The 12110-nt window shown below is 45.3% G+C and overlaps 2 protein-coding genes across 3 annotated transcripts in view; both read left to right on the plus strand.

Moving 5' to 3' along the window:
• Positions 1 to 12110, plus strand: part of CDK12 (cyclin dependent kinase 12) — a 32848-nt gene that overhangs the window by 6391 nt on the left and 14347 nt on the right. For both annotated transcript variants that reach the window (XM_021532925.4, XM_021532926.3), the window contains exons 2-6: positions 2289 to 3170; positions 7099 to 7275; positions 9020 to 9159; positions 10740 to 10910; positions 11631 to 11820. In XM_021532925.4, the coding sequence (XP_021388600.1) occupies positions 2289 to 3170; positions 7099 to 7275; positions 9020 to 9159; positions 10740 to 10910; positions 11631 to 11820 (1560 nt within the window). The remainder of the gene's footprint in view (positions 1 to 2288; positions 3171 to 7098; positions 7276 to 9019; positions 9160 to 10739; positions 10911 to 11630; positions 11821 to 12110) is intronic.
• LOC146765146 (uncharacterized) lies at positions 3718 to 6379 on the plus strand. Its single transcript, XM_085562161.1, has 3 exons — positions 3718 to 3742; positions 4797 to 5601; positions 5650 to 6379. The coding sequence occupies exons 1-3, from the start codon at positions 3718 to 3720 to the stop codon at positions 5957 to 5959; spliced, it is 1140 nt and encodes a 379-aa protein (XP_085418287.1). The 3' UTR covers positions 5960 to 6379.

Consider the following 12110-nt stretch of genomic DNA (forward strand, 5'->3'; position numbering starts at 1 on the left):
TAATCGTGGGGCAGGATGGAAGGCAGGGAGCAGGAGGACTGCAGCATTTGGAGCAATCCATCCTGGGTGGATTGCAGCAGGCAACGTTAACCCCAAAACTTGGTGGTTGTGGTGGTGACATCCTCCAGGATTCATTGGTGTGAGAACCCCAACCTTATTCTGGGGTCCCATGTGGTGGTGAAATTCCTCCTCCCACCCGTGCTTCCAAAGAAAAACTCGGCAGGCTCTTGCTGTTCGGTCTCAAGGCAGTTTATTGTAAATTATCTAAAAGATTTTCTTCTTGAGCTGCTGCAGTTTGCTCAGCAGCTCAGGCAGAGGCACACACACACCCTGACATCCTCTCTGCTGTCTTCTTCTCTCCCCCCACCCAGGGCTGCTGCTATCTTTTATATGATATATTACATATTACATGTTTATAGTTTTTCCCCAATACCTACTACCTATGTTACAAGGTGCTTTTCTACTCTAAATCAATCCATAAGTGCCAGCATCACCAAGAACGTGGAGGTGAGGAAGAAGAAGGAGGAAGAACAGGATCAGCCCACTTTCCTCCATCTTAGAACTTCTGACCCCCATGTACAAAGTAAAAACCCCCCTGTACAGGTGTTAAAACCCCCCTGTACAATACTAAAAAAATTTCCCCTCTGTTTTGTAACTACTTTTACTATCCTATCTAACCTTTTGTGACTGTTCCACCTCCAAAGTTGGTAATTCATTCCATGGTTCAAACTCAAAACCACAGCTGTTTACAGCTGCCTGCTGGGGTCTAGAATGCTTCTGACCAAGGCCTGGAACCTCTAAAAATGTCTGAGGGACATTTTGAGTTCCGACACATTAGGAACATTTTCCTTAGCCTGGAAATGTCTTGGAGCTGCTGAAAAGGGAGCTGCTCTCCCAGCTGGTGGTGCCAGGCAAACTGCAGCCCAGACTGGCAATCCACTGAGCAGAAACTTTGGGAAAAGAGGTGATCCCGAGGCAGCATTCCCATTCCCAAGGCAGAGCAGCGTGCTCAGGAGGGAAACAGCTGCGTGACTGCACACCCTGCTTTTTTCTCCTCCTGCTTGTGTGTTTATTTTGCAAGTCTAAAGGTAAGGATTTACCTACAGCCCTGGTGTTCTTTGAGCACTGTCAGCGTGAGGTTTGGGCTTGTACTTCCAAGTGGGAGAGAGGAATGCTGATCCTTGGAGCAGGGAGGGAACCCCACACCCCGTGGGGACACCCTTCACCTCCCACGCTTACAGCTGCTCCTCCTGCAAGGTGCTGCTGGTGTTGGGACAGGAACGTCCTGTTGTCTCACTTGTCCAGTTTGTTTTCCAAATGTTTATTGTCTTGGGGTAATATTAATTGGTGGTGTTAATTACGTTCTGAGTGTGGTTACGAGGGAGCCAGGGTCGCCTGTGTTTGAACTGCTGTTAAGTGTGTTTTATAACTGCTGTGGGACTGTTTGGGGGGAATTGTGTGTTTTCCAAATTAGATTTGTTGTGTCTGTTACAGAATTTGAACTCAGAATTTTTGGTTGGCATCAGAGCCCACCACACCATTAAAGCCTCACCCTGCCCAATCCTCCTTCCTCCTGGAGCAGAGGAAACAGTTCTGGCTTACCAGGGATTTGATATGGGCAGTGGAAGTACCAGTTTCCACTTTCCAGTTTGGTGTTTATCTAGTTCCCCCTCTCTCCTGAGCAGGTTCATGTTGGGGGAACCCTGATGGTGTGAGGTTGTTTCCTGTCTTGCTTCTCTCCCAGCACAGATTTTCTGTGATCATTTCTGCACACACACCTGATTTAGAGCCCATTCTGTGCACAGAAAGACCTTGACCAACAGAGTTAAAATTCCTGGGGTTTATTTCTCCTTCTTCCAAATCACACCGTGCAAATTTGAGTTCTGATGGCAATAAAAGAACCAGGGGGGTAAAACGAGCTTGAAGTGCCCAATTTCCAGAGGCAGCATTCCCGTGAGGGCAGTTGTGTTTTATCCATGGTTTCCTTTAAAGCTGGACGCAATTCCTGTGAAATATTCCTGAACTGCCAGCTCATCCTCTTGGCTGGAGTCTCCTGTTTGGTGTGTGAGCTCCTCTTTCCCTTGGGGCTTGCCCAGCCTTGATCCTTCCCAGTGTGACAGTGGGAAGGGTGGATGATGATGATGATGATGGTACAGAACTGCTCCTGATTGACTCAGAAACTCCTTTCAGTACCTTCAACCTCTCCTGAATGAGTGGTGTGGCCTCTCTGAGCCACTCAATAACGCATTTAGCTTGTTGGTGAGAAAAATTTTCATTTCTCTCCGCAGGAAATCGGTGAAATCGCGGAGCCGCAGTCCTGGCTACTCGAGGCACTCATCTCACAGCAAAAAGCAGAGGTCTGGCTCCCGCAGTCGCCATTCCAGCATCTCCCCCAGCAGGCTCCCACTCAACTCCAGCCTCGGAGCAGAGCTCAGCAGGAAGAAGAAGGAGCGAGCGGCCGCGGCAGCCGCTGCGGCCAAGGTGGACGGCAAGGAGGCGAAAGGCTCCCCCGTTTTCCTGGCTAGGAAGGAGAACAGCTTGGCTGAACTAAAGGAGGCTGGGACGGAGTCTAAAAAAGTCACCAAAACTGTTAAATCTGAGAAAGCTCCGGACACGGACTCGGTTCATTCACTGTCCACCAACGCAGAGCCTAAAGCCCCTGCGGAGACAACGAAATCCAAGGCGGAGGAGAACTCGGAGAGGAAACATCCTGTTCCACTTAGGGATTCCAAACCCACGGGAACAAAAGACTCGAAGCCTGTAGCAGTGGTAGAGGACCTGGTATCTCCAAAGGAGACAGAGGCAGCAGAGAAGGAGATTCCACCCCCCCTCCCCACCATCAAATCCCCTCCTCCGCCTCTGCCCACCGCCACCCCTCCGCCTCCCACGCCGCCGCTGCCGCCGCTGCCTCCGGCTCCTGCTGTCCCTCCTTTGCCTCCAGCCCCAGTGGCTCCCGTTCAGGTCCCTCCTTCAGCCCCAACGTCTTTGCCATCCTCTTCCTCCCACCCAAGGACGTCTACTTTATCCTCTCAGGTGAACTCCCAGTCCTCTGTCCAGGTGGCTACAAAAACCCAAGTGTCTGTGACGGCTGCTATCCCACACCTGAAAACTTCCACCTTGCCTCCGCTTCCGCTCCCCCCTATTTTAGTTGGGGAAGATGACTTGGATAGGTAAGGTCACACCAGAGCATCCCCTTTGCATTTAAGAGCAAAGCCTTGAATAAAAAGGGTTTTTGGGGTTTTTTTTTTGGGTTGGTTTTGCAGTTATGAGCTTATCCTGCAGAGTACAACTGTGGTGCTGGTTTAAAGGAGTTGTCCCAGGTGTTAGGGCTGCCAGGTTTGTGTGGAGTTTTATGATCTCCTGCAGGTTGTTGCCTCTTATCTCTGTGGGAAACAAGAGGTTTGGCTGCTGCTTGGTAAAGGTTTCACATCACTCTTTGCTTATGTTTATTACAGGGATGGAACGTAGATTTGGGGTTTTGCCTCTGTGTGTTGGAGCTGTTTGCACACTTACTTTAAAATTACCTTTTTGTTTGTTTGTTTGCTGAATTCTTTAGAAACTTATACTCAAGAAGCAGGAAAAAGCTTAACAATTCTTTAAAAAATCCTTAACAAGAACACAAACCAGAGCTTTTTCTGTTCCAGATTCTGTTCCATGCCCACGTGTAAAAACCAGCGTTGCTTTAACTTGAGTATTGTCTTAATTCTTGAGTAATCGATGCAAGCAATTTATTGCTTGAGAAGTAGGAATTGTTTGTTTGAAAAGTTGAAAAATGAGTGAAACTGCACCTGCTTCAACTTTATTTCCTAATCATTTCTGATCAAACATGCAGCATTCTTGGCTCTGTCCTCTGTAGCTCTGGTTGGGCTGGGGGTGCTTGTGATTTTTGTGATGAATTTATTTGAAAACCCCACTCGGGGGGGTTCCTTTTGGTGGGAAGAAAGAAACAGAATATCCAGAATGGAGTGGAGAAGAAAAAAAAAAATCCAAATAGTTGTTTTTTCTCTCCTTTTCTAGCTGTTAGTATGTTGCAGTGTTGTTAACTTAAGGTCATCAGTGATACTTTTTATTTTTACACGACCTGTTTAGCCTGTAGTTCCTAAAACCTCTTGTATCCTCCCAGTCATCACTAAAGATGTGCTGGGATTGGGGAGTAAAGCACATTTTTAGTGAGCAGTGTGATATCCCACAGTTCTGACTCGATCCAATCACCCTGTGGTGAAGCGTTACATATTCTGAATAATTGAATTTATTTTCATGGATGATTCTGGTATTGGTGGCGAGCAGGGAAATGTTCTCACTGCCTCCAACCTAAAAGTGAGGCTGCTGTGTGTTTGTTGCCCTCCCTGGGTGATGTTGCTCAAAAAATTTTGCTGGTTTTAAATATCTCTGTGCTGAGCAGGAGCTTTGAGCTGCCTGCTGATTTTCCCAACCCAAATGCCAGGCAAAGCAAATCCAGCTGCAAAGTTCCCTCCTTTCCAATCCCAGAAGTTGTCCTGCAAACTTTTACTTTATTTTTTCAACCCCTCACACCTAAAAAGCTCTTTTTTTTTTTTTTTTTTTACCACCCAGGTGTGGCTTATCTCTGTAAAATAGTTTTATCCCTAACCCCAGGGCTGGGGTGCTGAGGGTGATTCTGGGGCGCACTAAATGCCTCTGTGTGACTTTTTCCCAAAAAAAGGATGGGAAATCCCACTTGTTTTGCTGAGTCTGGTGGCAGTTCCATGTGGCCCTGACTGTGCAGAATCTCACCCTTCACCAGTGGCCTTCATTTTTTAGGAGCAAAACTCTTTAAGCTGGACTTTTGTCCTTGCTCAGCCTGGGGAATGTTCCAGCCCCAAGCCCGTGGCAAATACAGGGTTGGAAATTGGATTTTGAGGTGCCCAAGGACAGAACACACTTTGTCAAGTGGACATCTGACCTCTCCAGAATTATCACCTCCTCTAGTGCTTTTAGGCCTGGGTGGCTCACCAGGAGAGGAGGAAAAGCAGTTTGGGAGGAATTGGTACAAATTGAATCCTGGTTTGATGCAGAACTTGTGCAGCTTCTTGGGAAAGTAGCACTCACCTGGCTGCTGCCATTCCTGCTGGTTTTGGGATGCCATTCCTGCATTTTTTGGGCTGCCATTCCTGCTGGTTTTGGGGTGCCATTCCTGCTGGTTTTGGGGTGCCATTCCTGCAGGTTTTGGGGGTGCCATTCCTGCAGGTTTTGGGGTGCCATTCCTGCTGGTTTTGGGGTGCCATTCCTGCTGGTTTTGGGGGTGCCATTCCTGCTGGTTTTGGGGTGCCATTCCTGCAGGTTTTGGGGTGCCAATTCCTGCAAGTTTTGGGGTGCCATTCCTGCTGGTTTTGGGGGTGCCATTCCTGCTGGTTTTGGGGGTGCCATTCCTGCTGGTTTTGGGGGTGCCATTCCTGCTGGTTTTGGGGTGCCATTCCTGCTGGTTTTGGGGTGCCATTCCTGCTGGTTTTGGGGTGCTATTCCTGCATTTTTTGGGGTGCCATTCCTGCTGGTTTTGGGGCTGTGTTCCTGCAGGTTTTGGGGCTGTGTTCCTGCTGGTTTTGGGTTGCAAATCCTGCTGGTTTTGGGTTGCAAATCCTGCTGGTTTTGGGGTGCCAATTCCTGCAGGTTTTGGGGTGCCAATTCCTGCAGGTTTTGGGGTGCCAATTCCTGCTGGTTTTGGGGTGCCATTCCTGCTGGTTTTGGGGTGCCATTCCTGCAGGTTTTGGGGTGCCTTTCCTGCAGGTTTTGGGGTGCCATTCCTGCATTTTTTGGCGTGCCAATTCCTGCTGGTTCCAAGGAGAGGAAGAAATGCGCTCCAAGGAGCTTTTGTTGTGTTCTTGGTGTTCACTCTTGGTCCTTTCTCTGCTTGGGCAGCTCTGGAGGCTCCATTTGGTTTCCTCCCCCTTTTGACCAGCCCAGGTGTCCTGAGGGAACTGAACTTAGAGGAACCAAGTGCTGATATGCAAATAGAGAACTGAACAGATAAAAGGCAAGAAAATGAGAATTTTTGGCAATTGGAGCCTGGCTCTTGGTAATTTGGAACCTGGGCACTGCAGGTTCTCTCTCCAGACACACATTCACCCTTCCCACCGTGGTCTTAGAAAGTTGTTTTTAATCCTGGACAGAGGCTGAATCTTGTTGTTGTTCAGTGGTGGATGTGGCAGTGTTCATGGCTGGACTTGATCTTTTCCAGCCTTAACAATTTCTTGGATATTTGAACACGATTATTCTGCTCCTAAGGATTTTGCTGTCAGTGGGAAGAGTTGCAGCCCATCTACCTCTCCCATTTCTGGTGGTTTTTGTCTTCCTTAAGTAGATTTCACAAGAGATTATCATGCAGATTATTAGGCAGTGTCTAATAAAATAATTGAGAAAACGACCTATTTCCATCAGTTCATTTATTCTGAAGTGTTAGACCTGATGGTTCAAACACCAAATCTGCTTCCTGCCCTAGAAACAGACCTGGGAAGGCTCCTTGGATCTCTTAATTTTTTCCTTTTCCTGCTGAAGCAATGATTTGCGTGGAGAATTTGTGACTATTCAAACCTAGGAGTTCTCCTCTCTGAATACATGAAAGAGAAAGTAGGTTCTGCTCCTGCCAGCCTAAACCAAACTCCTAATAATTGGATTTAAAAAATCAACTTTCGGTTTCTCAGCAGCATTTGGAAGTTAAAGCCACATTTCACTCCTGGCTAAGAGGTTAAATTTTCTTTTGGAGGAAGGTTTAGCTCTGGGTCTGTATTTATAGTGGTCCTCACCAAATCAAGCACTTAATTTCATGGTGATAAATGGAGTAAATAGAGGAAGTAAAGGTCAGAAAGTGGGTGCTGGCTGATCCCCTGAGCTGCCTCACAGGAAATTCTGAATTACTGCTACCAATTTGTACAAATTGAGCAAGTTCTAGTGTGTTCATTTCATGATGTGTTTTCTCTCCTGGTGTATGAGCATTGTCAATTTAACCTGGTTTATTTTGTGCTAATTTTCACACTTAAACCTCAACCAGAGCCGTTATCCTGCAGTAACTTTTTTTTGTTTGTTTGTTTGTTGAACTGGCTGTTGAATCTGACTTTTGTGTTGTATTAACTTCTCGGAGTTTAGTCCGAAAGAGATTCTTCCTCCAAAACCTGTGAAGAAGGACAGAGAGCAGAGACCACGACACTTACTCACGGACCTCCCGCTCCCCCCAGAGCTCCCTGGGGGGGACCCCTCTCCTCCCGACTCCCCAGAACCAAAGGCAGCCACACCACCTCAGCAACCCTTCAAAAAGAGACCAAAGTAAGGCCAAATTCTTATTTTTTTATTTAAATCTATGACTCTTTTAAGTCCCCTGAATGATTTGAGAGCTTTTTATTGAGGGAAGTGAGATGGGAGAAAAAACAAGTTCCTATTTCTGTATTATTCACTGTAGTGAATGTTTCCTGTAGGTTGTTTCACATTTGGACCCTCAGATAAAGGCAGCTTGCCCCATTTATTTGAGAGTTAATGGCAGAAATGCCTGGAGTGTGTCATGTCCAATTTTCAACCACATCTACCCCAAAAGCTCTTTTTGATTTAGCCAGAAGAAACCTCTGGATGAGCATCTCTGTATAAAGCTCTCGTTGTTTTCAAAAGTTTCTTGTTCCAAATTGGAAATTTGGATTCCTCATGCGTTTAATGGTTGAAGTGTTGGCCATGGAGCTGCAGTGGCTGTCCCAGGATCCCTGGAAGTGCCCAAGGCCAGGCTGGATGGGGCTTGGAGCACCCTGGGACAGTGGAAGGTGTCCCTGCCTTTCATATTTCAGCATATTTCATGTCCCTTCCAACCCAAACCATTCTGAGATTCCACATTCACTGCCTAGATAACTTCCCCTGATAAAAAACATAAGCAGTTATTAAGGGATTAAAATCTCCTGATGTTTTATACAGTGTTTTAAATTAAAAAATCAAACATCCAGCATCCTGCAAAATATCCCAGACATTCATTTTTTGCCCTGCTGTAGTGTCATAATCCAGGAGAACACTTCTGTATTGGGTGTGGTTGGGATTATCCAGCAAAAAAAAACACAGTAAAGTGAACAATCCAATTCTTGGTGTGTATTCTGGTTTAGGGTAATTTTGGTAGAAATACAAACCAACCCAGGAAAATTCCAATTCTTGGAGTGTGTTCTGATTTGGGGTAATTTTGGTAGAATTACAAACATCAAATAGCCAGCCCAGGAAAATTCCAGTTCTTGGAGTGTGTTCTGATTTAGGGTAAATTGGGTAGAAATACAAGCATCAAATAGCCAATCCAGGAAAATTCCAATTCTTGGAGTATGTTTGGATTTTAAGTAATTTTGGTAGAAATACAAGCATCAAATAGCCAACCCAGGAAAATTCCAATCCAGGAAAATTCAAATTCTTGGAGTGTGTTCCAGTTTGGAGTAATTTTGGTAGAAATACAAAGGGTAATTTTGGTAGAAATACAAGCGTCAAATAGCCAACCCAGGAAAATTCCAATTCTTGGAGTGTGTTCTGACTTAGGATAATTTTGGTAGAATTACAAACATCAAACAGCCAAACCAGGAAAATTCCAATTCTTGGAGTGTGTTCTGACTTAGGATAATTTTGGTAGAATTAGGAACATCAAACAGCCAACCCAGGAAAATCCAACCCAGGAAAATTCCAATTCTTGGAGTGTGTTCTGACTTAGGATAATTTTGGTAGAATTAGGAACATCAAACAGCCAACCCAGGAAAATCCAATCCAGGAAAATTCCAATTCTTGGAGTGTGTTCTGATTTAGGATAATTTTGGTAGAATTAGGAACATCAAACAGCCAACCCAGGAAAATTCAAATTCTTGGAGCGTGTTCTGACTTAGGATAATTTTGGTAGAATTAGGAGCACCAAACAGCCAGCCCAGGAGGGAGCGCAAAGCCAGCGTGCCTGAGCTTTGCTGCTGTGTTTTGTGCATTTTGCCAGTGGATGAGGTGGGTTTTTTGGGGGGTGGCAGTGAGCTGGAGCCCTCGGGTGTCTCACAGAGCTTTCCCCCCCGTGCAGAATCTGCTGTCCTCGCTACGGGGAGAGGAGGCAGACGGAGAGCGACTGGGGCAAGCGCTGCGTGGACAAGTTCGACATCATCGGGATAATCGGAGAAGGGACCTACGGGCAGGTGTACAAAGCCAAGGACAAGGACACAGGTGAGCAGGGCTGCAGGTCAGAGCCACGAGTGGGACAAGAACTTCCATTGGGTGTTTTCCAAAAGAGGAAGAAGAGCAGCAGCTCTGGAATCTTGAGTTCTCGCTTTGCTGGCGAGATTCTGTGCCCTGGGGTGTTGCTCAGAAGATTGCGGTGGTCACGGGTGCCACTTGAAGCCCCGTGTTTAAATTGGCAATTTTAAATTGGCAATAAAATTGCTGATTTTATTGCAGCACAGCTTGGGAGATTCCAGGGTAAAATGCTGTTCCTGCTTTGTGGTGAAGCAGTGTTGGATTAAACCCTTCTCTGACCCGGAGATGGGGCAACTGAGAAGTGCTTTAAAAGCTTTTATTCTATTTTCAGTCTCATGAGACTGGTGAGATAATACAGATGTTATAACTCATGCCATCACAATCAGAAGCCAACTATTTCTTAAATACAATATACTTTAAGCATTTCTTAACAGCTTTTGCCACACCATGTTGTAAATGTCTTAAAGCCAGTCATCTAAAATTACTCGATGTGGGTCCTACTAGAGTGCATCTTTCTTAGTCCTGTTTCTCCAAAGTATCTTTTAGAATATCTTTAGAGTATCTTTTTTTATCTTTATCCTTACGTGTTACATGTTTGCAGTTTTCCCCATGCCTATTACCTATATTAAATGGGGATTTTCTATCTTTTATATGGTACATTACGTGTTACATGTTTATATTTTTCCCCAATGCCTATTACCTATATTAAATGGTGATTTTCTACTCTAAACCAATCTGTGAGTGCCAACATCACCAAGAACATGGAGGTGAGGAAGAAGAAAGAGGGAGGACAGGACAGGCCCAAATCCCAAATCCATCTTAAAACCTCTGATCCCCATCTACAAAACCAAAACTCCCCTGTACAGCACTCAAAAATTCTTCCCTTTACTTTATGACTACTTCCACTCTAATATCTGAACTTTTGTGGCTCCTTGTTCTTCCTGCAAGGTTGGTAAATTATTCTATGGTTTAAACTCAAAATCCCAGCTGTTTGCAGCTGCCTGCCAGGGTCTCAAATGCTTCTGACCTGGAACATCTGAAAATGTCTGAGGGACATTTTGTGTTCCGACAATGTCACATTATGTGTTAAATGTTTACAGTTTTTTCCCAATACCTATTACCTATATTAAATGGTGCTTTTCTACTCTAAACCAATCTGTGAGTGCCAATATCACCAAGAACAGGGAGGTGAGGAAGAAGAAAGTGGGAGGACAGGGCAGGCCCAAATCCCAAATCCATCTTAAAACATCTGGCACACATGTACAAAACAAAACCCCTCTGTACAGGTGTTAAACCCCCCTGTACAGCACTCAAAAATTCTTCCTTCTACTTTGTGACTACTTCTACTCTAATATTTAAACTTTTGTGACTTGTTCCTGCAAGGCTGATAAATCGTTCTATGGTTTAAACCCAAAATCCCAGCTGTTTGCAGCTGCCTGCCAGGGTCTCAAATGCTTCTGACTGACCTGGGCCCGGAATATCCAAAAATGTCTGAGGGAAATTTTGAGTTCTGAGAGGTGGGCAGGCTGTGAGCCCTCTGTGCCCTGCAGGTGAGCTGGTGGCTCTGAAGAAGGTGCGCCTGGACAACGAGAAGGAAGGATTCCCCATCACGGCCATCCGCGAGATCAAAATCCTGCGGCAGCTCATCCACCGCAGCGTGGTCAACATGAAGGAGATCGTCACAGACAAACAAGATGCACTGGATTTCAAGAAGGACAAAGGTACAGCTGGCTGCAGGGGTGGTTTCCAACCAGCACAGATTTCATTCAGCCTGTTTGGTAGTGGAAAATGTGGCTCTGGGGTCGGTTTGTTTCTTTGTGTTCCTCCTACGCGTCCAGCGAGGTTGGATCTGGCTCTGGCCTCGCCTCGAAGGACAGGTTCCAGTTGGAGTGAGTTGATCAAAGGATGATTGCATTCCTGCAGGGTCACAGGAGAGCAGTCTTTAAAAAAAACCAAATCTTTAACACTGATTAGCGGCAACAAACTTAATAATAGTGTGAAAAGTTCTTTGTCCTCAGTCACTGTGGAAAAAAAGAGTTTTAGCATCCCACTGGCTCTTGTTTGGAACCTTCTCTTCCAGGAGAGAGAAGGGAACACAAGTTCAAACCATGCATGGCAGTAGTCCTTCAGCAAACTCTCTTGTAAGAAAGTAACCAAAATTAAATGTGACCAGAACTTCAGAGGAATTTATTTTGAGTGTTATTTAATTTCAAATCTCGGCTTGGTGGGGCTACTTTGTTGTTTTGGGGCTTTTTTACTCCTTGAAGGAAAAGGACACCCAGTAAGTCCAGAACAGCAAAGGACTGTTAAAAAAAAAAAAACAACAACAACTTCAGCAAAATCATGCACAATAAAGACTCAACAATTTAATCTCCTTTCATTCCTCCTCTTTTTTGTGTCTCTCCTTCTGTTTTCAACCATTTCTCTGTTTATTATCCCAGGTGCCTTTTACCTTGTGTTTGAGTACATGGACCATGACCTAATGGGGCTGCTAGAATCTGGCTTGGTACATTTCTCAGAGGACCATATCAAGTCTTTCATGAAACAGTTAATGGAGGGCCTGGATTACTGTCACAAAAAGAATTTCCTTCATCGAGACATCAAGTGCTCCAACATCTTACTGAACAACAGGTAACCTGGGAGTGGATCCACTTAGGGATTTCTCCAAGCATTTTTTCCCTCCAGGTTTAGCTGTGAGCACTCAGTGCTGTCCTCACCTTGGGTGTTGTGACAAGAATTTTGTCCAAATTACGACCAAATGTCTCAATATCCACCTAAAAAAAAAATTATCTGGGCTATTGGCCTGTTGGGAAGGGTTTGTGATACAGATGACACTGAATTATTGGTGGGTTTTGGGTTTTTTTTCTAACACTGTATTTTTCTGAAGCATTCAGTCAGAAGTGGAGAATTAATCCTGGCAT

Source organism: Lonchura striata, chromosome 27 (assembly GCF_050655825.1).
Source record: "Lonchura striata isolate lonStrDom1 chromosome 27, ASM5065582v1, whole genome shotgun sequence".
In the NCBI taxonomy this organism is placed as follows: domain Eukaryota; kingdom Metazoa; phylum Chordata; class Aves; order Passeriformes; family Estrildidae; genus Lonchura; species Lonchura striata.